The 26568-nt window shown below is 43.8% G+C and overlaps 2 protein-coding genes across 2 annotated transcripts in view; one reads left to right on the top strand and one right to left on the bottom strand.

Moving 5' to 3' along the window:
- SGPP2 (sphingosine-1-phosphate phosphatase 2) overlaps window positions 1-6726 on the bottom strand; it is a 37360-nt gene extending 30634 nt beyond the window's left edge. The window contains exon 1 of the mRNA XM_071566543.1: window positions 6434-6726. Coding sequence (XP_071422644.1) covers window positions 6434-6652 — 219 coding nt within the window. The 5' untranslated portion in view covers window positions 6653-6726. The remainder of the gene's footprint in view (window positions 1-6433) is intronic.
- A 16480-nt stretch (window positions 6727-23206) lies between these two features.
- Window positions 23207-26568, top strand: RNF228 (ring finger protein 228). Its single transcript, XM_071566817.1, has one exon. The coding sequence runs from the start codon at window positions 23417-23419 to the stop codon at window positions 24239-24241; it is 825 nt and encodes a 274-aa protein (XP_071422918.1). The 5' UTR covers window positions 23207-23416; the 3' UTR covers window positions 24242-26568.

The following is a 26568-nucleotide window of genomic DNA, read 5'->3' as shown; positions in this document are numbered from 1 at the left end:
AGTATTAGATGGCCACCCTGCCTACACATCAGCTCCCTGCAAGCACGACCACCTCTTAGTTTTGACTTCCTGCCAAAAACACATGAGTCAGAGTGTTACTAGGACCTGCATGGCTCCTAGATACCCAGGGTGTTCTCCAGAGGTACAGGAGAGGAGGAACGGGGAGCCCCTCACTCAGTTTTCCCTCAGCATACCAGGTTTGAGAAGCTTCCACCTGATGGGAGCTCCTCAACAGAGGCTTAACCTGACTTAACCCAACAGAAACATGTGGGAACAGCCAATGGCCATGTAGAACCAGGACTTCACTGTTATGTTTCTTTTTAGAGTAAAAAGCTTGTTCTCCTTTTAAGATTTTACTTCAGAAATTAAATACATCCTAGAAGTTTGACACCATCGATTAGTCACATATTTCTACCCAGGAGAATTATGAATCCATTCAGTTACTTTTCACCACAGCAGAGGTCCATCCTGAGAGACATGGAGCAGCAAGACTTCTGGAAGATAAATGGACAGAGAAATATTTACCATTTTCAGAAAACTAAACTATTATTTTTTCATCCCTTATAATCAGGCACTAGCACAGCATGAAGTGACTACTTCGCCAGCAGATAGTTCCAGGATTCAAGTCAAGAAGCAGTTTCCTAAGATAGTGCCAAATAGGGCTTCAGGTTAAGTATCATCACAAAATACACAAGTCCCAGCCACATGCACTCAGAGCACTGTAAGAGGAAAGGGACGTGTTCAAATTGCAGCTGTGGCTGTGGAGAGGCATGCTGAAGGACACCTCAGCAGCCAGCCCATCCCTGGGGAGGAGAGCTGTAGATAAGATGTTCTCAATTCACCTGCCACCTCATTATTACTTGCAATTAGTGCAGGCGATGCCAATGTCAGCTCTGTTTCCGATGGAGACCAACATGTAACCTGATGTTACCACGTGCTGCTTCAAGGATCTCTTCTTCTGCTTCAAGGCCTGGATCTCATACCACACTGAACAAGTGACTCTGTGGACGCATTCCCCTTGGCACTCCAGCAGGTTCTATAAGCCAGCAGTGCTCGGCAGTGCTGCTGACACACTTTGGTAGGTGCTTGCAAGGCTTAATACTTCAGTCTGTGCCAGTTCAATATTCACCCTGGCACCTCATAAGTCCAGATGACATGGGCATCACAGCTGCCTTTCCATAAGGACCCCCCCCCCCCTCCTCCCCAGACCCTTCATGTAGTCTTTTGCTTACTCTCTCTTCTTCTTCATGCCATGCATCCTGGTGGATGGGCCTTACATTTTTTCAGGGAACAGGTTCCTCACTGCTAACTCCTCCAAGCCCTTTCCCCTGCAAACATTCAACTTTGCTCTTGTGGCACAACTGTGGTGTCTGATGCTGTCTTCTTCTGTAAAATAAAGTACTCCAACACTCTCCCTTTGCACAGAGAAATGGCAATGGGAAACACTGAAGACAATACACCTAGTTAAACTGGTTGGCATAAGCAAGTATTTATAATTCTGTCCAGTAGAGCAAGCTGCAACCTGGCCTGGGGCTATAGAGTGACCACTCAGCTTCCTGTGTGCTGGAACCCACAGACTCAGAGAAACCTATTAGCAGTGATTTGCAACTGCCTTCAAAAGGAAGAATTAAACATTTTTAAAATTTTTATATCTAGTAATAAATATGCCCCAATATAGTAATAAAGTAAAATAGTACTAAATCAGCAATGCAGCTCCATATTAAAGCATTCACATGCCTCTACATCCAGACCAATAGCATTTATCTTTGGAAAATAAGTTGCAGATGTTAGCTAAATTGAACTGATATGAAGCCCTAAAAAGCAGGAAATTGAGTAGGCATTTAAAATAAAACACTCATGGTTAAGACAATGCAACCTGTACATTCTAGACCTCAGATTTACTTGCTGTTACCGTCAATAGTAACCTTGCACTGCCCAGATGACCATTAAACATTCCTTGCAGAGCATATATACAAGGTAAAGTGAGAGACCTGGCTGTCCAAAGGATTTTTCCAGGGACAACGTATTTTCTCTGGCTTCTCATCTGTTAAACCTACTCCTTCTCCAGAGATTCAAAGAAGAAAAATGACAGCAGATGCACTTTTATTCTTCTGGTTGATATCTGAACTAATGGCCTAAGACATTCAACAGAATTATAGACCATCAAGTGGCTCACCTCCAAGCATTGGAATTAATGCTAGGATCTTGACAGCTCCTCATTATGAAGTCCAGTGGCCTCCAAAAAGATGACTGAGGCTGTGAACCAGGAAGCACTGAGTCACACAGCACATCACCTTCAGCATAAAGACTGGTGTAAGGTACTGGTATGACACCCCCACATGCCCCCTTGTGCCAAAACCCACCTGGCCAGCAGCAGCAATCTCAGCAGCCATGCAAGATACCTACTGCAATCAGTGAAGCTTCAGAAACTTCTGTTAGCACCAGTTTTTTCTGCAGCAAGATCTTGAAGATGAGATGCTAACAAACAACACACGTCTGGCTTTGCTGCCTGTTCTCTGATAAGGACACTGGGCTCCTCACTGAGCAGTGACAAACCCAGTGCTAACAAATTTCCACAGGGCTGCCACACACTGCTTGAATCTTGGATGCAGCTGTACTGTCACCTCCTGAAGGACTGTAACTCACAGGGCTGTCTAAAACCATCCAATGAAGCCATCTCATTCATATAGACGAACATCATCCCTTAGTGGCTGATTAAATCTTAAACCAAAAATCAGACATATGCAAGACAGGCAAGCTCCCTCAGCAGCCACACCAGGTAGGGGAGATCTGAACACAGAGTACCAGAGCACAGGAGAGATCCCAGGGAACGTGAGCTTTGTGCTCAGCCCACTGAAATAAGAAACTGGATCTCACGTTTCTCCAGCTGCAGCTCCAAACAGAGGAACTTCCAAAAGATCAGCTACATTCTCTCGGAGGACAAAGTGCTAGCACTTGAGGCAGAAATGCATTGCTGCCAAATTCTCCTAACACCACTCATGGGCTTTATTCACTTGCTGGACCTGCCTCAGCTACTGACAACTTTCTGCTGCATGGAAAGGGTGAAAATGTGAAAGCAAGTAAGCCCACAAGATGATTAAAAAAAAAAGGCAAGACTGACACTTATTCACAAATCTATTGCAATGGAATATCACAGAAAACAGACCTTGACTAGCTCTAGACCAAGCATGCTTCAAATTACAAGCCATCCCATCACAGCAAAAGCAGTGTTGCCATCTGTATCTTGCCAGTAATCAACTACATTTTTGGGGACTGTGATAAACATGAGATGGATATGCAGCTTTTACCTACCTTTTCTTTTTCTGTTACCATCATCTTGCTGTTATCCTGTTTATTATCCTCCTCACCAATGGCATTAGCAACAACTGTACAATCACTAAACATTATTAGGCAGTTTATAAACACTGTGCCAGTTCGGAGCAGTTCTGACAGTTAAGGTATAACTAAAGAGTAAACATGAACTGTACTCTTTCAAACGCAGAAAGAGATCTCAAGAAGTGATAAAGCATCTCGGAAAGGAAGAATGGAGAAAAACAAACAAATCTCTACAGAGAACTTTGAATAGACTACTTTTTCCCTTTGTTACCTTTCATTCAGGCTATCAATTTCAGGAGCAAAAGTCCATCAGGAGATTAGAGATAAGCAAAGCACGACTTACTAAATATATGTAGCATTTTTTTGGCCACTCATAAAACACCAAAGAAGTCTTCAGAAAGTCAGTGTTTGTAAGTGCACAATTTGAGGACTTCATCAGGAAAAGATATCATTCAAGCAGTTTCAGAAACCAACTAATTATAAAAAAAAGTATAGAAAGGAAAGTAGCATTAGCTAATGAAGGATAATTATAAGAAACTACTGTCCTGTTTTCTGTAGTAATAAAACCAGATAATTTCTTCAATAAAAGCCCATGGGTTCAATATCCTGTCCAAGCCAGGGCATAAATCCAGTTAGCATGTTGGACTAGTACCATTCTGCATCATCCACAGATACTAACATTTCTCATTTGAGGTATTAAAAAGTGTTTCTAAATGATCTGGTAACTAAGAAACATCAAGGACATGGGCTAGGCAACTAATTCAATATTTAAGAAACACATGCAGCTGTGGCTGTCACATCTAAGTATTTCATTCCTTGTCTTATCATCTCATAGCAACTGCCATGGTGCAGATAGGACTGACTTACAAAGATTCAGGAATACAGCCACTGTAATCAGGCCTTGCTGGGTTTATTTTTTTTTTTTAACATTTACATAATCTCCAGGTTATGCATAAAAGGAGACACTGTTGAATTGCAAGCAGCACTCCTGGGAACAAATGCATGCAGGTAATTAAAGACCTCCTTCTCCTAGATAAAGAACTGTCCTCTCTCTTGACCCTCCTGAGGGATCTTTTCTCTCCACACAGTGTGGCAACCATTCCCTCCCAAACTACCACCAGCTACAAGTCCTCAGCTCTCTTTTGCCAGATTCTCACCACTGGGACAACCAATGCAGCCCATGTCAGATACAGGGTCCTGAGAGCTGACACTGAAGAAAGGAGGAATGTCTTGGAGGGATGGACCTGCAGCAACCCCAGCATGCAATCAGCAATTCATATCTTCTACAGTGCACACAACATATTCTGTTGTAACAGGTATAACCTACTGATGGTCCAAGAACGTACATAGAAGAACCTGAAAACCTTTAAGACTACTTCATTAAGAACAAAACGTGAAAGTTACCACCTCACAGGAACCACTTGTCCTGGGGATAGGGATTTTGAAAATCCCAGGTTTCAGGAAGGGATGGGTGAGCATAGAGCTACCCAAGGTCACCAGGAGAGAGATGCAGGGACAGCACTTAAACACCTTTCTGCAAACACCCTCGAGTAACAGCAAAAAAAAATACCACTGTCCAAAGAAATTTGCTATGTATATGAAACTCCTAAACTTACTTATTTGCAGACATCAGGGCAACCCCAATTCATTTAGCAACACAGCACTGCACCTGGGTGTTGGTATAAGGGAGTTCCAAATTCACTTTTTCTATCTCCTGGCAGGCTGTACAAGACTCTCCTGTAAAAATGGATTTTCCATTTCCAGTTTCAAGAAATGGAGCAGAGAGTCTGTCTTTATAATTCTAGCATCTCACTGAGAGAAACACTGTTCAAACCATTTGTCTCATCTCCATTTTTGGGGAGTTTGAACCCAACTTTCACATGTTTCAGAAGTAAGCACCCTAATTCTGTAGAAACAGACCCCTCTGCTTCAATCTCTAAGTTTCATGGAGTCTCACTCAGGACACGTACACCTGTCACATAAAGGTAGTTGTGCCTTACTTTATGAAACACAAAACAATTGCTCAAGGTGAAATAAACAGCTACATTCATGAAGCATTAACATGGACAGTATTTTAGTATCAACACTGCTACATTAACTACGTCACTGTTCAACAGAAATCAGTAACAACAAATCTTTTTGGGAATTGTCTGCATAGTTGACTGAAAATAGATCTTAATGTAGTTCAGAAACAAACAGGCTAAAGAATTACATCTGCTAATTGAGAAAGAGTCAAGCAGCAGGTGACAAAGAGTTTCAGATACTTGAAATGGGAATCCAGGCACTGGACATGGAATAGGGAAGGATTAAATAGTGCAAAAGGGAAGGAGTGGTAGAGTTGCAGCATTCACGGCTGATCCGTGTTTATTTTGCATGTAGAGTTTGGAAGCCCATTATCACACCTGCTTTCCAAAAGCCACCACAAAGTGATCTACTAATGAATTCAAGTCATTACAGTAAGAGAAAAAGCAGGTCGTCCAACCTGTACACATGGGTTACATCATGCCCTTCCCCGTTCCCTTCTGATACACAAGGGAATTACAGACCGAGACGGGAAATGCCACGACCTGCTTGGCCAGCAGGAAGCGCGGGGAGCTCAGACTGTCTCCATCGGCACCCCAGCTGCAAAGGGCAGAGATGAGCCCTTCCCCGACCAGGCCCGGGCGGCAGCGGGGCCGGGGACAGCGCAGCACCGCGGCAGGTGCGCCCCGCAGGGAGAGAGACCCCTGGGGAATAGAACTACTCCTGCCGAGCCTCTGCCCACGGGAAAACCCACGTCCCGGGATGAGGCTGCGGTGCTCCCCCAGGCCCCTCTTCAGGCAGGTCCCGAACGCACGGACCGCCTCATCTCAGGGGCGTCAGCGATGGGAGAGAGCGGAGAACCCACAGATACCTCCCCGGCCCGGCCGGGATGCAGCCGGTCTGCGGCACCGCACAGCGCTACTCGGCACCCGCTCGCAGCCCGGCCCCTCCATCCGCCTCCCGCTCACCAGGCGGCGGGATGCCGGAGGGACCCTCCGGAGCGCCCCTGCGCGCACGGCCGCGGGGGGAGGCCGTGCTGAGTCATGGCCGGGCCCCCGCACCCCGCGGCACTCACCTGCGGGCCGCGGCCGCTCCGCACCTCGCCGGGGGTGCCGCAGCCGGCAGCTGCCGGGCGGCGCAGCGCAGCCGCTCCATTGCAGGCTCCACGGTCCCGGGTCCCCTCCGCGGGGTCGCTGCTGCCACCGCCCTCCTCGCCGGCGGGGAAGAGCCCGCAGGAGCGTTGGAAGCGCGCCACGGGCTGGGAGCTGCGCAGGGTGCCCAGCAGGCGGGCCATGCTGCCGGCAGCCTCCGCGCAGCGCGACCCCAGCGCACCCCGCCGGCCACGGGGCCGTGGGCAGGTGCGCCCGCCCCGCCCCGCACAGGTGTGCCCGCCCCGCCCCGCCCCGCACAGGTGCGGTACCCCTCCCAGGAGCGCCCCTTGCTGGCTGGGCTTCCCCCTCCCCGGCTTCCAACCCCGCGGGTCCCCACCCGGCGCGGGGCAGGAAATTCAGCGCGTTCCTCTTCTTCGGAGTTTTTCCTGCCGTGATGACCCTGGTGAGAAAAAAAATGGAAAAAAGAGCATAATCTGCCTTGAGATCAGTACGGCTGCTTTCTTAACGTGAAGATAGAATGCCTTGAATTACATCGAGATCTTTGGGAAATGTGGATGCCAGGCCACGTGAGATTATTTCCTGTCAGTTCACCTCTCGGGCTTAAAATGTACCCTGAGCTGTCACTGGCTTCATTTTACCCCGTATTGGAGTCAGCTTTTATTTCTCTCCCTTAAATACAGCTATGGAGTTTCCCACAGAAAGAGAGGAGTTATCACTTGGAAGATTCCTCTCAATCTCTGGGGCTGAAGACCTTGCCAGAAGTGATCCTTGCTGATTCCTGCTCTTGAAACATTACTGACCCAGCTCAGTTGGTGCCCTTCCTTTTTTTTTTTTTTTGAGAACAGCCCATTTCTATTCCCATAAATATATTTTGTACAAGGATTGCACAGTCATAATTTGCTCAAATAGACTCATTTCCAGTTTGCTACTTTGTTTTTTCTCTCAAATACACCAAATTATCCAAGATTGCACCAAGGCTTTTCTTTCCAGAGCCCTTGGAAACCAAAGCCATGTTCTTTTGCTTTACAGCAAGTTAGTTTGACCCTGTGCCACTGTTTGGGTTACCCGTGGGAGATGCTCACCCAGGCCCTCTAAGTGCCTGTGCTCTTGAGACGGCAGTCATCTCACCACCCAGCCTAGGCTGGGACCAGGCCAGCCCACGGCTGTGGACCATGTGGCCTCTGTGAGGAATCCCAGGACAGCTTTCCATCAACTCCATCCAGACTCCAGGGCAGACTCCATAGATCTCATCTAATTGTTTGTGTGATTCATTTTCTTTTATCTTCTCACAATGCAATCTTCTATCATTAGAGGTTTGCCCAACCGCAGCTCCAGGTGACATCACGTTTCAAGTGCTTTCCTCATTGCTATATGTGCGCTCCTCCCTGGCCATGATGACAGGGCTGCAGCTCTCCCCTCTACAGAACCAGTTCACAGAGGCTCAGGGGGGAGGCTGCCCTCTCCCACTCGGTCGTATGTTTGTACTGTTTACTTGAGCAAATTATTCATTCTCTACTTCTGAGTTTGTTTTTTATTGACTGCATAATTGACTAGGTGCACTCATAAGTATCTGGGAAACTTTTCTGTTCTTTTTCTTGTTTCTTGGATATCTGAAATGTTCACAGGAATGGAACTTCCATTAAAAAATGGGTTCATATTGCTTAATTCTTCTACACAGACTGACTTCAGTTCAGCTGGGTGAGTTCAATCCATAGAGCCTTCATGGTTATTTTCATTATATTACAAAAAGTTTCTTCAAAACTATTTCTTATTTTGTCCACCTATATGACAACATGTACAAAAGTTTTAGCATATTAATTTGAAGAGTAAAATTACAGCCCTGCTAGTGCCATGTGCAGCTAATGCCAGCGGAATAGACTCTTATCCAGAGACACAGAGAAATGCGGGACTTAAAGTGCATGGCCAGGGCCAGCACTCAGTAGGTATTTTAAAACATCTCTTTGTCAACCACGAGTCAATATTTATCTGATCTACCTACATACTTATGTCATTATAATATTTCCCAAGTATTAAAATAGAACTAACCATTCACAGCCAGCTTCTCCCTAATTCTTCTTCAGGTACACACTTAGGTTAGTGGGAGTGTGCTTCAGTGAGGATGTCAGCATCCAGCTGATAAGAATGTCAGAATGGCTGAGGTTTTTTAAATCAAACTTGCTCTAAACTTAATAGAAAGATAGAAAAAAAGGAGAGTTTCTACTTGTTAATTTTATTATGTCTTGTCCATGTCTTGGAATCAACATGAGCAATTACAAGTGAAACCTGAGCTGATAATGGAAGTCTGTGACCCTTTTTCTGCTGTAGAAAGTGAAGGGATTTGTGGGACTTATGTTCCTAATATAGACTGATTTCTAAAGTGAAAGAAACATTTCAGGTCCTGTTTCATAGAACCACAGAATAACCTGAGACGGAAGGGACCCACAAGGATCATCAAAGTCCAACTCCTGGCCCTCCAAAGGACATCCCCAAGAGTCACACCATGTGCTTGAGAGCATAGTCCAAAGGCTTCTGGTACTCTATCAGGCTTGGTGCTGTGATCACTTCCCTGGGGAGCTTGTTCCGGTGCCCAGACAGCCTCTGGGTGAAAAACCTTCTCCTAATATCCAAGACAAATCTCCACTGACAGCCTCATGCCATTCCCTTGGGTCCTATTACTGGTCACCAGAGAGAAGAGAACAGTGCCTGACCCTCCATTTTCCCTTGTGAGGATGTTGAGGTCTCCCCTCAGTGTCCTGACCTCCAGGCTGAACAGATCAAGTGATCTCCGGTGCTCCTCACATGGCTTCCCTGCTATATCATTCGGTATATGACGCAAAGAAAACTCATTGATGGCATTTGGACATTTTATCAAACTGCCTCTACCACCTCCACTCAACCAAATTTTGAACCAACTGGCAAATTCAAACCACATTCCTCATAGGAGCAGAGGTTTCCTCAGACTTGCAGTCCTGCAGTTTTAGGGGGAAATGGCAATGGAATAGCAGACAGAGACACAACCTGAGCTGCCTGATGAACTCATTCCAGACACACTTATTTCCAGGTGTGTGGCTGCAGGTGGCAATTCTGCCTCTTGCCTATCCAGTACCAAACAGATATGGGCAGAGCTGCAGGATACAGCAGCATGGTTTATGGGGGATCAGGAAGAGGGAAATAGATATACTCCCAGGATGAAACAGAGGATTGTAGGAAGGATGGCAGCACATCAGAGAGAGGTGTTCAGGCCACAGCATAGATGGAGGGCTTGAGGAGAGAACCAAGGGCAGAAGACTGACTGTTGCAGAGGAAAATGCCTAGTAATGTGAAAACATAAAAATCTACAAGAACTTTGTTTTATCATTTCTACTGCTCACAGAACAACTTGTTTATAATTGCTCAAAGCAAGAATATGAATCATTCCTCTTCTATTTCTTTTATGGAACAATGTTCTAATCTCCTTTTCCTGAGACCCACCTCCTATTACTTCTAATGGGCAAGAAAAATACTCAGGATTTGCCTCCTTGAAAGACTTGCTTTAGAAAGAAACCCCCAAATTTAACAAATTTTAAAAAGTCAAGAACTGTCCCACACTTCATGTGGCCCATACGGATTTCCTGACATTCAGAAAGTCAGCTTTTTGTAAAACCAGTGAAATCATTGTCACTGCAAAGGACTAGATGAGTAACATTGTAGAAGTGTTTATAAGAAGCTATTTATAAACTCTATGGTTGCAAAAAAAAAATTTTTAAAGCTCTGTCTAATGAAACTTCCTCATCCAAGGCCAAAATATCTCACTAATAGCTGGTCGGCATTCAGTTACATTTTCACAAGGGAAGAAAATCACCCCTGGGCTGAGGATAAGTGTGAAAGATGAGAATATAAAGGATAACTTTTGAGAAAGCTTAAAATAGTACCTTGTGCTGAAGGCATTTCCTTAACAACAATGGGTGTCACTGTCATGACGGTGGATAATTTTGCCTCCAGCATCAACACAGCTAAGAGTGAAGTACAAATTCCAAGACTGGGGGTGGATGCTGGTGCTAGGAGAACACAGCACAGTTTTCAGATGTCAGCCTGAGTTTGCAATCCTGACAGCCAGACAATCCTTGTTTTGACTCGTAAGCTGAGGGAATGGGCCTGGAGGAGCAAAATGCAAGCACAGCTTTTACTGTTGCTCTACAGACAGCAACCACATTTCACTGAGGAAAATCACACTCAGAGTTACTTCGGCCGACAGCCCTTTAAGGCATCTTTGGGTTATTAGTTACAAATACAAATGTCAGAACTGCAGTTGTCTGAACAAAAAGCCACTGAAATGACATGAACATGAACAAATTGAAGCCTCTGCTGAAACTGCTGTAGAGCAGGCAGAGACACACTGAAGGATAAGATGTCTCTGGTACCAGGGAAGAGGCCTTACTGGTATCTTTAATACCTGGAGGGGGGATGCAGGTTTGGTAGGGCACAGCACACTGTGACCTGGGAACATCAAACTTGGTGGTGGCTGTGCCAGAGGGAGAGGTGGGACTCCACTTACAGTGTTCTGAGAGCCCTCTTTTTCCCTATTTGAAGACGGTCACAGAAATCCTTTGGCCATATGGTGAGGACAGAAATCCCACCAACTCAACAAGTGTCACAGCACATTGTACTCAAACAGGTTTGAACAAATTTTCTTTTCAGCTTCATCCCGTTTGTTTTCATTATCTTCAGACATACAGAGCCCAACACTTATTTTCATTTTCCTTTGCTATTTTGTGGCAATTTGAATTTTTTACTGTTTATACTGCAAGAGAAATCACTAAAATTTGTATCCCTTAATAACAAAAGTTACAAGTACTCTCTTTATATGACTTTCACTTCATTATATTTAGTTGACAAGCTATTGAACACATTTTGGATCTCAGCCTTTCAGTACTAAATGACAGACCCAACCACCCACTAACCTCACAGGCAACAAAATGGAGCTTTCTCAGCTCAGCTGGAAGAACTGAAGATTTTAAAATATGGTGAAAAGACAAAAACGTTCTGTAGAAAGTGCCCTTAGAAATGAACACATGAGAGACTATGATTTTCATAGCACTTGAATTTTTTGCTTTTGATTTAATGTATTTCAAAGTTCAAATAAAATCCATCTTGAAGAAATGGTTTTAGAAAAAAAAATTGCAACAAATGTCAATAAAGAAAGAATCACAAAGTTTCACCATGCTCTGCTCTGCAGGAGTAGGAACCTGTGTCTGCAATGTAACTCCATAGACAGGTACAATTCCCACTGCACCTCTCCCAGGTCTGATCTCCATTAGAAATGTAATGACATAAAACCAACTTGATTTGGCACAACAGGAGTCCACTCAGCTGTCATGGGTCTCAAGCCTGCATAGTTTTTCTGACTAGGACAAAATATTTTCTATGCCAATACCTTCATTAGTTTAGTTGAGCGGTACAGGAAGATTGGATCCTGTTTCTGTAATACCTCCACAGGCTTCAATGCACTGAATACATAGGGATTGTCATTGTACAGATGGTCTTGAAACGTAAAGCTCCAGCACACTCTGTGTATTAGACTTATCAACCTTTTGGGGTCCAAACTGCTCATCAAGTTCCATAACTTTGGGCATGGAGGAAAATGGAATTTTAGACCCATTCTTGAATAATTCTCTCATAACTTTATTATAAAATCCTTATTAGACATAGTCATATATTCAGTTTTAGAGTACATAAGTGCAAAAGCAAAGTGAATTTTAGAACTTGGAAAGATGAATGCACTTCCAAAAATGGCAAGAAAGAGAATGTGCTGAAGCTGCAGTGCTGTCTTGGGTAGGGATAATTAACTTTTCTGTTTGCAGTGTAAGTAACCAGATAATTCTATGTAATTGCTTATGATTTGCATTGCTTGAAATGGTATTCCTAATTTCCAGCAATGATTAGCATGTCATTTAAATAATTATTCTGCACCATATCACTTGGACACTTCAATTGCACACACATCTACTGTGAAATTCCTAGAGGTGTTCTCAATATTTCTGGTTATTTGTAGGCTATACCATACCTTTACTATTTCAGTGTTTTGGGAAAAAACAGCAGAAGAGTAATTAATAAAGTTGTGTTTAAATATCAAACTTAACCCCTAAGAATTTTTAAAAACTATCATAAGAGTTGACTTGTTGGATTATCTTATTTACAGTACCATATACCCACCCTCTGGAAAAAATACTGTCTCAAACAGCAGTCTAGGCTTAAAATGGTGAAAAATTTCCTTTCTTTGGGTTGAGTTTTGCCTTGATGTACTTGGAACCACAGAAAGAGTTTCTAGCATTTTTTACAGTAGCTCCCATGCTGCTGTCTGGTACATCTCTGCTTACAGGAGTCAGTGCCAAGACTGAAGGCATGACACGAAGATAAGGGAATTCAGCTGGTTCTGTAAATCACACCTGAGAAGGTCTTTGCTAATAGTGACCAGCTCTAGATCCTTATAATCAGCTCCCTTGGAAATAGTCAGTCTGATGGTACACCTTTGCTGAAGAGACAAGGGCACTGGAAGAGACAAGGGCACAGCTGAAAAAACATCCTCTTTGCTTGCTTTATGCCAAGGCATCTCCTGGCATGGTCTCTTACTAATTCAGCATGTGTAGAAACAATGATAAGATTACAGTTCTTGAGCAATTATTATAAACTACAGCATAATACTCTACTTTCTACAACTGCCTTGTCTTTCAAGAAAATTATTATTCTAGAAAAGTCAGTTTTGCTCTGAGCCCATGTGTACAGTGGGAAGCCTGAACACAGCGTACTGCATCTAAGCAGTCAGCGGCTCATGGGCAGCTCACAGTCAGTATGTGAAAAGCTGAGCAAAAACTATGGGAAAGGAGCTGCTGATTTTAATCACATACCTTTTCTCCTCACCAGTGCTGAGGAGTAGCAGTTTATCTTACTCTGGCAGAGACCACTTTCAAGAGCCCTCTGTGCGCTGCATGTTCTCCATGGTTCTTCACCCTGTTCAGAGGAAGGATAGATTTGAAAACTAGGTACATCTCCATCCTGCCCCTTGATATTTTCTCCTCAGTGACACCCTGAAGGCATCAAACTTCTGCCATAATTTTTGAAGCTGCAACATTATATCTTCTAAATGCTTATCCCTGCATTATGGCAGCATGAGTCACTGCTGCCAAACACTTGTTTGGAATGCAACAAACTGAGGGTACTTTTCTTTCCTCTTAAGCCTGTCTATTTGCAGTACGGAGCTGGGCATTGCCAGGGCAGGTCAACCTGGCAATCAGGATTATTCAGTCCCTGCAGAGACTCAGTCAACAAAAAGCATCCTGGCAAGGACAACAGTGGATTTTGCTGGGAGTTGCTGTCACCTTACTTTTTTTTTCAGGCAATTTATGTGTGAATAATCCAGAGAAGAAAGAGTGGGAGAGGAAAATGAACAATGAAATGGAGATTTGTGCAGCCAGTTCATAGATTTATTTTATCTTTAGTTCATGTATTTATTTTGTTTTTATGCATGAGCTTTGGTTAACTAATGCTTTTTAAACCACTAAAATATATGCCTAGTCAATTCATTCAACTATGAACAGCTTTCAAATCTTTACTTTTTCATTCTACTGCCACCCACATTACAGATGTCATTCTAAACCCCTAAATAGCTATTGGGTTTTTTGCTTTATTTCTACTATTTACTTGACAAATCTTAATGTCATTGGTCTTATTTTAAAGACAAAAAAAAATCCCATATCCATATATCAACATTTTAACATTGATTGGCAGTAAACTAGGAAGGATACATATGTGCATTTGTCAAGGTATAGTAGATAGGAACAATCATTAGAAGGTCTGATAGCATTTGCCTTGATTAATTTAAAAATAATACAAGTCACCCACTTCAAACAGTGGAAGCTGTGAAATTGACTGCATAGAGCACTAAGAAAAAGCCTTTTACATTCTGGGAATTTGCTTGTATTCTAGCAATTAATACTCAGCTATTGATGAAGCAAGGGCACTACTGTTCTTCCATGTGGTTAAGTGAAATTGAGATGACTATTTCTTTCAAGTATGACCAGTGTGTATTCAGAGCCTGAGGCTGTCCTGCCCTTGCTTTGTGAAGTAGTTTACAAGCCTTAAAAACGTGACCATCTTCAGACAAAGGGAAGGAAGAAAAGAAAAGGGGATCCATAAAGAAGACATAAATATAGGGCTACCCTGCATTTACAGAGTTCTTTGTGGAGACATCACTAATTTCAGAGGCAGACAGATAGAGGAGGTGGCTTGCCTAGGTGACTCCCTCTTCAGAATGAAGTCATAATTGATCCTTCACCTCTAATAACTCATTGTAGGACTGATTTTCTACTATGCCTTATTCCCAGAGCAAACATTTACTGTTGAAATGCATTTAAACATCACCAAATGGCAGGCATTTTCAATATTTTTTGCAGGAGAGAAACATGGGCATACTTTGTTATCTCCCTTTAAAGCAAACTCTATCAACTGCCTGCATGGCTATTATAATAAGCCTTATTTTTAACTCTTTTAATAAAGTATTTCCTTTGCATCAAGCTGTTGAACATTAGATGTCATCTGAGAGGTGACCAACCACATCTGACAGGAGCTGCTGCACTCCCAGACTGGGAGGGTGGATGTTGAGTCATTGCTAGCTGGATGTTAGGGCAGTATTTACAGTCTGTCTCTTTCATGCACACTGTGCAAGTCAACAAGACTTGAGCTATCCATTGATTGTTTTAGAGAAGACATCCATCATCCATATTCATCCCATTATCTCTATTTATTTGTGCCCATTTGGGGAATATGCACTTTTGAAAAGCAATGCCAGCACCTACAGAACTTTGACTGTTGACAATCCACCATGGATCATCCATCTGGCTGGCAGATCTGTTGTCAATGGCTGAAGAGGAAAATGTGTTTTAACTCCCTTCCTTAGTGGTTATGAGGACCCTAGTACTGCAAGAGTTTAGAGAAGTTGCATTCCTTGGGTGCTTTCTTGCATTAGCATCTACAAATCCAAACCACAATGCTAACTCAATGTCCACGCTTGAGGCAAAATTATTATAGAAACTTTGGATGTGCTTCTGAAATCTTATTTGAAGCCTCAGACAGTCAAAAAGACAAGATTGTAGAAATAAATAAAACAAAAATATTGATCTAAATACACTGGGTAAAAATATTTCTCTGAGATTTTAAGTTTTTTTGAGAGCAGAAGTGTTTACAGAGACCTGAAGCAGCCCTAAGAAAATTTCTCCCAATTATGGTGTTATTCTCTGAACACAAAAAAAACCCCACCCAGTCAGTATAGATCACGTATCCTAAAATGAGATATATGATGATTTCTAGCTTGAGGAATGAATTCCCTCTTCTTCTGTTGACAAAATCATCCAAAGGTCTCTTATAAAGTAACTGCCAAACCAAGATTGTTTTTTACTGATTTTATAATCTGCATATGAAAGCCTTGATCTGGAATGGGATCTCAGCCTGGCTCCCAATTACATTCCCTCAGGTCTAAAAGTGGAAAACTTATGCATACAGGGCCCAATTCTGTACTCACTAAGGAAGGTACAACTACAACCACTGCAATGAATCCAGTGGATTTCTTCCAAAATGGCATTTCCTACTAGGAGTACAAATTTAGTCCACATTTTTTGGGCAAAAAAAATTTGTGAACTAAAAAATAGCTATTTAATCAATTTTCAGTTATTCTTACTCATAAAACTCAGGAACCATAAACTCTTCAACTAACAGAATTTAAAATTTAGATTTTAAATTGGAATTAAGGAATCTCTTTCTTGACTCAGCTAGAACTGCATTTTTAGGTAATTGAAGTTCTCTCTCCAAATGTAATATCCTGAGTTTTTACCCCCTTCAGAAAGACACCCCAGTTGTTAGTTGCTTTTGTTATAAAATATTTAATATCTAATCAACCCATTAGAATCAAGCTTCTTGTCTTCCTTTCCAATATTATGAAAGCGAGCGGACCAGCAGCACAGACCATACAGCAGGAATATGCCAAGTAACAAATCAGATATCCCTTTCCTTCTAGAGTTACGGTCACCCCTGGCAGGGCAAGTTTGGAAGCTGGCAGCATCCCTTTTGGCAGTCTCTGGCCCCTTGTAATCCTGGAGATCTGTTTGCTGGGTCTGAGTCACTTGACTTGTTCAGCAGAGACGATTACACTACTATTGTATCCCCTCTAAGCCAGCTCTTCCAGAGGCTGTGAAGTCATGGCCTGTTGAGTTTCCTTCAGACAGAAGATCTTCCCAATCCCTGGCCCTTTTTGCTCTTGCCTGAACATTTTCCTTACTAGAGAGAAGGAACCAGAAATGTACACAGTGCTCAGTTTGTGGTTGATACAGTGACAAAACAATGTTTTCTCTTTTCATCAATAATTGTTCCTAATTCACCCCTAACACTTGGTTTGCTTCTCTGACTGATACCTCTTTTAAAAGCAGAGGCTCAGCTCCTCCAGGGTTGCAGAGATCATGTAGGTTTTAGGTTCATGTCAAGAGATGCTTAAATTTGCTATTGAGAAGATGCCACAGTTTGTTTAAAAAAAAAGAAGAAAAAAACCCAGAAACCCCCATGTGCTCACTTTAGCTGAAAACAAACAAAAAATATATTACTTTAATACCTGGATATACACAATAGTATGAATGTAAAGATTCCCAAGCTCTTCATCTATTTCTCATTCTGAATTGATTCAAGCATGTGTACATAATATTGTGGTCTCAGCAATAGTAGTTGTTTCCAAGATGTCTTAAAAAATATGTCCGTGTCATTATCAAGGACGAAAACTTGGCCACTTTGAAGCTGATGACAAAAATTCTTAAGCAGATTCCCTGGATGAGGATTTCACTTCAGAGGTAACCATCCCTATTTTAACTCAAGGTTACCAGTGATATCCTGTATTAAAATCAGTAACTGAAATGTGTACTGTGTATTTTAAACTGAGCTCCCAAAGGACTAAGTTATCTTTTAAAATTATTCAATATACTATCTCAGTACAATGCAAGGACAATTTGGGTAGCAGAATGTAACTGCCCAAGATTAAATAGCCATGCTGGCATTCACCAATTACTCTAATCACCATTAACAGTAATTATTAATTTTGGCTATAATTTCTTCATAAGCTGCTTTACTGTGGCCAGTATAGCCATGACACTCAGCTAATTTTAAGCTTCAAGGTGCCATGAGACACAGCAGTCCCACATCCTGAAATGCCCTGCTGTCTCCTTGCCGAGGCTGCTGTGCCAGCATGCTGCACCAAGCAAGCCCAAACAGGCTCTGCCAGCCCCACACTGCCATCTAAATCTGAATCCAGTGTCACATTAAATTTTGACTATTACTTTGTCATGCAGAAAACACAGTGCTGGCCAAAACAAAGGACTTCTCTGATATTTTCCATCTTTTTCTCTTTTTTTAATTTTTTTTTTTTTTTAGAAAAACAGCAGTTAAATCCAAGAATTCAATTCCTGGATTGTTGACTCAGTTATATCATCTGCAAAGGATTTGAAGAAGTGCCATTTGCTTAGGAGAAGGTAAATTTTATAAGATACGTTTGTTACTGATGCTACAACCAACCTGGCATATTAAATCAATTTAAATACTATTTTCTATGAGATTCATTAAATCCCTGCAAACACCCAGGGCAGATCTGCCCAAACACAGAAACATAGTTCCTGCTCCAAGGAGCTGTTAATAAAGTTCCATTCCACAAGAAGTGCAGGCTCCTTTGGCTGTGTGTTGCTGCACTGCACAGCCTGAGGGACCCAAGTGGAGCACAGCTCTGGAGCCCAAGTGATCTATCTTAATATTTCCATCAACTGGATTAAACATAGGTCTGTACAGGGAGTGCCAGAGTCACTTCTGTTCAAACTGCAGAGTCAACCCATGTCTGCCATCATCTCAAATAACATATCTGAATTGGGTTTCCTCTAGATAGCAAGTCTGTTGTGATCTCATTGCTGTTAAACCTGAGCTATTTGATAACTATATTGCACTTAGTGGTCATACCCTCACAATTTCAAATGGTTCCTCATTTTCTCTTAACAAATGCTTGTAATGCAGTTACCTGTCTGGGATATGCTGAAAACACAGGATTACAGAATATAAATGACTGGGAATAACCAGAAATTATTCCCATCAGAAATTATGTATCATCCCCAGCCTTAAGCCCATGTTCCTCACCCTTTTATTGACAATAAACCTGTTGCACAATTTGGCATCAGACTGATGTCAGTGAGGGTATGTCTGTGCTTGGGGCTGCAGGTCAACACTGGGTGAGAAAGTGAAGTTTAAAACTTAATCTAGAAGAAGAGAGGAGGCCCAGATCTCAGTGGCAAAGGTGAGTGGTCAGTGAAGTCCTCATTCCTCATTGCCTTAGCCAACTGAAATAAGTCTGTATTTAGCAGTCACAATACAAGAAAGGGTTTTTTGGGGGAAAGTGGTGTTAAACATAGTATATCTGCATCTACCTCTGCATCTTTCCTATTACATACATTAAGAAGAGATTAACATATTTTTACATGGCTCTGACTGACACAGAATTGCACAAAATTATAATCCTTTTTCTCTCCTTTTTCAGCTCCCTGAAATGGCCTGCAAATATTATTGAAAATGAACACTCCTTTCTGTACAGAACACAACAGACGACACATGCAATAACTTTTATAATAGTTCCAATACAGAAAAGGTTAAAAAGCAGTTTAATTGTAAATTATTCAGAAATATTTTATATTAAATAAAATGTTAATGTGAAGAAAGTAGAAGATATTGCAGCTTCCCCCTATGCAATGATAGTGCATAAAAGTAAGTCACATCTTTTGCCAGTCCTCAAAAGTAAGTGGAATTGGGGTTGGAGAAGGAATCTTGTGTGAATGAATTTGAGTTGAAGAATGAAAAAGAATTCTGTTTTTCTAAATATTTATCAAATTAGATCTAGGCTCAGTTAACACAATTTAGTAATTCATACAATAAGCAGGCTTTTATAACAGTAAAAATACCTAATACTGTCAGAAAGCTTCTGATGTCAATTGCCATAGTGTATTAAATCACCATGACTTATCCAAAGAGCTGTCAGTTTCAACAACATTTACAACAGTCCTAAACCAGTTAGTTAATTGCTGCAATGTACAGAAAATATAAGCATCAAACAGTGGGGTTAACTTTTTTACTGTGAGTGGACTTGCATCCAATCTGTTCCTGTCCTGCTCATCTATCAGGAAGAACTTTCTTCCTACCTGTAAATGAAAAGGAATATGTCAGCTTTCATTAAACATACCTATTGTACAACAACACAGACATTCAGAAGAATTACGCTAGCTAAACATGACATTACTACTGCAGAGGTTTATGTCTATATGCCCCTTATGAATAGTAGGAGGTTCTTCTATGAGGTTTTAGGCTTGGCTCATCAGTGAGTTTATTTTACACTGTTACAGATCTTCTTATAACAAGTCCTGCACCACAATGAAATGTACACACTGCACTAGATAAATCAGGGCAAATATTTAAAATACTAAAAATCAATTCTTACCTGCTGCAGAATGACTATATTAAATGGAAAAATGTGCATTTTGCATGAGTTGTTTGCCACTTCTGCTCCTAATCTGAAACACAACTTCTATTGAATAGCATCCAAAGTCTCCCGTAGTGGTTTAGCCAAAAGTCAGCCCTCAGAATCGGCTCAGCTGCAATTCACATTATTTTTAAAATAACTAATACATCTTTCCCACTAAAGAACAGTCCCTATAAGCTGACAATCCAAAGAATAAATGCTTATTGTAATTAAAGATATTAAAACAGAGAATACATCTGAATCTTCAGAAATACAAAAAGTCTTCCAGAAATTTGAAGAAATTTCTCTTCAATCTCTACCTAGAAAGCCTTTAAGTTCATCGTGGAGATGTTTTCCAGTATTAATAGTCCCACTACTCTGTGAAGAATCTCAGGTTCAGTTGCCAGAAGAATCCAGACAAAAAGACACCTCTAACTCCAGACTGGACACCTGTCCAAGTGGCCAAGGAGCCAAGACAGCACCATGTTGCAGACAGTAGGAGCATATGTTGCACAGACACCCAGCCTGGTGACTCCACAAACCCTCAGAGAGCTACAGTTGGACATTATCCTACTTATCCTATAAGGCTGCCCAGGGACACGAGCACAAGTTGTCACAGTGGACTTTCAGGCCTGGCTCTGGACTATACCATCCCATCACACGACTAAAACATATGCATTACATGATGCTGGACTAAGACAAAAGGGCTGAACTCATTAATGGCTGTGTTCCATAGTAAGGGGAGTGTATGTAAATCACCATTGCTGTGGTCCCAGGCTCCGTTCCACTCCTGACCTTACAGCCACCAGCATTTTCCTTCCACTGGCTGCAGACCTCATGCATCCAGGGAGCAACCTGCTTCACCATCTGCTCCAGCAGAAAAAGTAATGAAAAGGAAAACATGTTCAATTTGGTTGTCTACAAAATAATGTTCTCCAAGGACTGCATGGCACAGGATAACCTTGCTTGTGTGGGACCGAGTTATACAGTCCTGTGTTCACAGGGGTAATTATGAACAAGGAAGTGTCTGTGAGTGCACACTAGTTATTCTCACTCTTAGTTTTATAAAAAATAAATTTCCTCCTAATTTTGCTTTTAGGTATTTTAAATTATTATTTTTGGTTATGCTCAACTTCCGCATCTGTGTAGTTTTCATGCCAGAATTACGGGAAGCTTTCCCAGTTCTGACTTTCATATACTTATTAGATGGAGTTTCATTTGACCTCAAGGCAGATACACATCAGATAAGAAAACTCAGAACACAAAACACAGAGGAAAAGCAGTTTGAACCAGAAATGCAGTTGACGTATCTGGACCTTATTAAAATCATTTGATAAAGTGCCTCAAAAAAATTTACTTGAAAAATTAATTCATATTTGCTTGGATCTAAGGATTTTCACATGTTCTAAAAATTAATTGCAAGTTGTAGGGTTGTGAAAGTGGCAATAATATTAAGGGGAAAGGCAGTGCCTGGGATAATTTGACATATATCTTTTAACAATGAGCTAATTAAACAGGTATATGACACTAACTAGAAAAGAGTAGCAAGCAAAAATACCCCAATCCAAAACAAAACAAAATGAAAGGCAAAACAAAATAAACAAATCACCAGAAACATACATGTTAGAATATAAGAATGCCTGACTAAATATGATGAGATTTCAATTTAAAAATTGAAGTTATCAGTTAGATGAAAACAGTTCAAATTAATCAGGCAGATTAGCTCTGAATGAAATCTGCAAACCAATGTGGGCTTTTAAAAAGGGACAATTTTTGAGTTCACATGCTAAGTAGCTGGACAGTGACAGCAAAACTCATCTTTCTTTTTTTCAGAGATGCACCCAAGATTTTTAAAATATTGTAATTCATCTTCTAGGATAAATTATAAAAAATATGTCTCACTGTACGTAGAATGTCCTTACTTTTCTCTGTTTGACTTTATACCATTGTTTCTTTTTATGCTAAGCTAAGGAACTTGAAGTTCTCTCTTTTGCTAGTTTTATTGTTCAAGGACAGTGTTCAGATCTGCCACCAACATGTGGATTTTCATCTTTCCAACAAGTCAGTCTTTCTAAACAACTGTTTCCCCGTTTTGTTTGTGTTTTCAAGAACGCTCAGGGCTCAAGAACAAGGTAAGTCCTAGCACAGAGAGAAGGGTCCAGCACTCAGAAGAAGAGGGAGCTTTCCCTAGCATTTGCTGTGAAGCACTCCTGATTAACAGCATGTCACATAGCAGAGGAGAGGGTAAGGAATCCAAGGTGAAACAATGCTCAGTCCAGAGCCGACGTGCCCAAATGCAGCTTTAGCAAGACAGCAGGACAACGCAGTGTGCCTGAAACACGGGCCTTGTGTGCCTAGAGCTATCCTCCAGGAGTGTTTCAGAACTGCAAAGAGAAATAATCACTGTTATGGCCTGCAGATAAAGGAGTTACTCCAGACTTCCCTGACAAGACGGTGCAGATTTTGATTTAGTGAAACCTATCGGATTGTTTAACATACATCACCAGCTATGGACATTTCACTGTTTGGATTGTTTTTCATTAAACTGGGCAAAAGCTCTCAATCTTACAGTGATGTCAGGATGTAAATAACAACATCATCAGCTCCTTCTGCCTCCTGTTTCACTGTGCAAAATGAAAAGGTTCTTCTCGAAAAGCAGTAAAATATCAGTCAGCCTATGAACTGCGGTGTTCATCCTGTCTTCCCGCGGTAACCCTTCACCAGCGGTGGTCGTGCCTAAAAAGTGTCTTGTCACTGTAACCGCTGATCTCAGCGCATAATGATGGTGGGGAATTGCCATCAACTCATAAAATGACCAAAATGATTGGAAAAAAAATGCACGCCAGAACTAAAAAGTCGCCCAGCACACAGGCGTGTTCCTCGGAGTCGCGCAGTGCTGTAGGGCGGTGGGACTGCGGGAGAGCACCGACCCCCGCCCGGTCATGCTGCGAGGGCGGCTCCGCCGCTGAGCCAGACACGGGGCGCTAGGATGCGGCATCCCAGGAGCAGGGGGCCGCCGCACCGCACGGCCCCGCCGCACAGCCCCGCACCGTTCGCCAGGCGGGCAGGGGGAGAGGCCCTGCCGCCGCCGCGCACCGGCGGCCGCTCCCGGGGGCGGGCGGCGCCGATCCCGCCCCCCGCCCGCGGCAGCCGCCAGCAGCCCCCGGCAGCCGCCAGCGCGGCGGGCGGCGCAGGCAGGCGGCCGCCAGCCCTCCCTGCATCCCTCCATCACCCCCGCCCTCCCCGCCGGGCCGCGCCGCAGCCCGCGGGCGCGGCCAGGAGGCGGCGGGGCCGCGGCTTCCCCGGCTCCCCGCCCGCCTGCCAGGCGTGCGGCGGCCCGGGACTCCCCGCCTTTCCGCGGCTCTCCGTCCCCCTCCGGCGAGATGTTATGGCCGAGCCGGCGCAGACGGGCGGCGTAGGGCAGGGCGGGCAGCGGGAGGATGAGGCGGCGGCGGCTCCCCCCAGCTCCGAGGACTACGAGTGCAAGATCTGCTACAACTACTTCGACCTGGAGCGGCGGGCGCCCAAGCTGCTGGAGTGCCTGCACACCTTCTGCCAGGAGTGCCTGAGCCAGCTGCACCTGCGCGCCGCCCAGCATCCCCCCGCCGCCGGCGCCGAGCCGGGACCGAGCCGGTCTCCCGGCGGCTCCCTGGCCTGCCCGCTCTGCCGCCACCGCACGGCGCTGCCCGACCACCGCGTCCACGGCCTCCCGGTTAACACCAAGCTGGCCGCCGCCTGCCCGCCGCAGCTGCGGGCCCGCGACCCGGTGCCGCAGGACCGGCTGCCGCCGCTGCCGCCGCGCCGCCCGCCCCGTGCCCGAGAGGCGGCTGCCGCGCTCGCCCCGCCGACTCCCGCCCCCGCCGGGCCGCGCTCCTCGGGCGGCGGCTACGAGAGCTGCCAGAGCTGCAAGCGGGCGGCGCTGAGCGCCGGCTGCGTGTGCGTCGTCGTCTCTTTCCTCTCCATGGTGGTGCTGCTCTTCACCGGCCTCATCTTCGTCAACCAGTACGGCGGAGACGCCGCGCCGGGCGCCGCGGCATCGCCGTCTCCGGTGGGGCCCATCTGCCTGTCGGTGGCCAGCATCCTCGCCCTCTTCTCTGTCGTCGTCACATGGCTTATCTGCTGGCTCAAGTACCGGCCCGAGGCGGCGACCGGCGGGGCCACCGCGAACGGCACCGCGCGGGGACGGGCGGCTGCCCGCAGGAGCGACACGTAGCCCCGGCCGAGCCGAGCGGGGCCGTGCCGGGCCGGGCTGCGCAGGGCGGGCGACGCGGAGCGGGCTGAGCGCAGGGCTGGTGGTCCGGCCGTGCGGGGAGAGCGCGGACACTGCGCGCTGGTGCCCCGCGCTGGGTGGGGTGACCCCCGAGCGGCCGAGCACGACCGGCCCGCCGTGGTAGCAGGTGCCAGCCCTGCCGTAGAGGCAGGTGCCAGCCACGCCGCGGGGACCAGCCCCGGGCTGCAAACAGCCCACCGATGTCATAGTGGGCTCTGCGGCCGAGCCAGCCCCGCGGCACCGACCCAGTCGGAGGCGGTGGGGATGGGCTGCAGGGTGACGCGGCGAGGGGTCACGAATGGTCCGGACGCTCAGGAGAGAGGGCAGGGCGCGCCTTTCCAGCAGAGATGCCTGGAAGGGCCTCCCTGGGGAGCTGGAGGTTGGGGATTGCGTACCTCCCCGCCTCTGCGGGAGCGCACCCCGGGTTCTGAGCTCCTGATGCAGAAGGACACGATCGAGATTAAAGAAAACTGGCTTACTGTTGCCCCCACCTGGAAGATAATTGGAGAGATTCACTATGGTTAGGCGCAGAACAGGATCACGATGTTAAATGTGCTTTGTGTTTTCCCTTTTATGAAGTTAACAAGTACGTACAGAAGAAGCTGTAACAGAAATGTATTACCCTAAAAGAGACTGAGCCAAAGTTTCCTACAATGTATTGAGTACGGTTTTATTATAATTTTATTAGAAGGCCATTTAGCCCTCTAATGGTTGCTTAAAATAAGCTGTATTATTTAATTCTTTAAAATTTTAATTTAATGTGGGAGAAAACTGAAACACTACATTGAATACTTACAACAATTTATGGAAGATTATTTAATTAATGGAGCTCTAAAACAGAGCTAAGAAACTCCTGTGGTCGGGAGTAATATTTCACTGGCCATTGATTTCAATTTTTACACAGTGAGAGAAGCCCACATTAAAGTACAAACTTTCAGCATCACTGTAGAAGTGGGATATAGTAGTGTAATTTGTGACTGAACATTTTCCTCCAGTCGAGGTAGCTATGTCAGTGGTTTTCCCTCTTGGTAAGCTTCTCTTCTGTGTTGGGGGTTCTTATAGCGGCCAGTAGAATACAGTTTTGTTCTTTGAAGTTGGAATATCCAAGATGTCTTTGAAATGTGACAAGATGCTCATACTATGAAATGGAAAAATGTTGCCATAGAGCTGGTTTTTGTAGTATATTAAGGAGAACACTCCATATAGATACTGTTCTATGTTGCAGGATAATTCATTTGGTGCCTGAATTTTTTTAAATTAATTAGTTGTTATTATCTATTCTATTGGGAATAAGATAATGCTGCTTATTCCGTGTTTCTACACAGTACTGTAATGGAATGAGGTAATTATTTTCGTGCTTAACAATTCAAGAATTTTACAAGTGATCTTTTAGTATGTGTATTTTGCAAGCTGTCTGCATGATATTCTGACAAATATCCTCTTAATAGACCTTTACTTGACCACTTATATTTATCACAAGTGCAAAGGAATTTACTATGTAGAAATGTAAAGACAGCAGGTGAAGATGTGTGATGTGTTTTATGACTGCACAAGTGATGTGTACTGTGCATTGTCCTGATTGTCACAAATCTGTGAAAAACGACCCCCTGATGCCCAAGAAACCCCACAAACCCAAACTATGTTTATACAATGGACACAGTTTGTGGAAACAGTATATGATTTTTGTGTCACTAACATTTACTTAAAAAGATCTGCACCAGCCTTTTAAAGTCATATATCGTATTATAAAGACCCTGAGGAGATAAATTACTGGGATCAGCTGTAGCTCTGACCACAATTTGTGTGTTTAGACCAATGTTTTCCAACTTGGAGTTGCTCCTTAGCTGTCTAAAAGGTTATGCCTCCTAAAATCAGGCCTGTCCATTAGCCCCTGTTGACTTCAGCAGTAGCTGTGAATGTTCTGCACCAAAGAAAATCACGAGACTTTTATTTAAGCATCTAAATGAGTTTAGATGCTTGACTTCAGGTACAAATGTTTGAAAATTTGGGCCTTAACCTCTCTGTTCTTCAGTTAATGCATCTGTAAAGTTTGATAATAGCATTGACCTACCTCACAGGCAAGATGTGAGGCTTTATTTATTACAGTTTTTAAGCAATTGGAGATCCTTGAAGAGGAGGTGCTATAGAAGTGAAAGTATTATTATAAATGATACTGTAGTAGGAATAAATATATGTAAATTAATGGACATAGAAGCAATGTTTTCTAAGAAAAATAAATATATAGAATATGTACATGTGTACATCATATG

This window comes from Pithys albifrons, chromosome 11 (assembly GCF_047495875.1).
Source record: "Pithys albifrons albifrons isolate INPA30051 chromosome 11, PitAlb_v1, whole genome shotgun sequence".
Lineage (NCBI taxonomy): Eukaryota > Metazoa > Chordata > Aves > Passeriformes > Thamnophilidae > Pithys > Pithys albifrons.
This window is presented reverse-complemented; position numbering and strand designations above follow the sequence as displayed.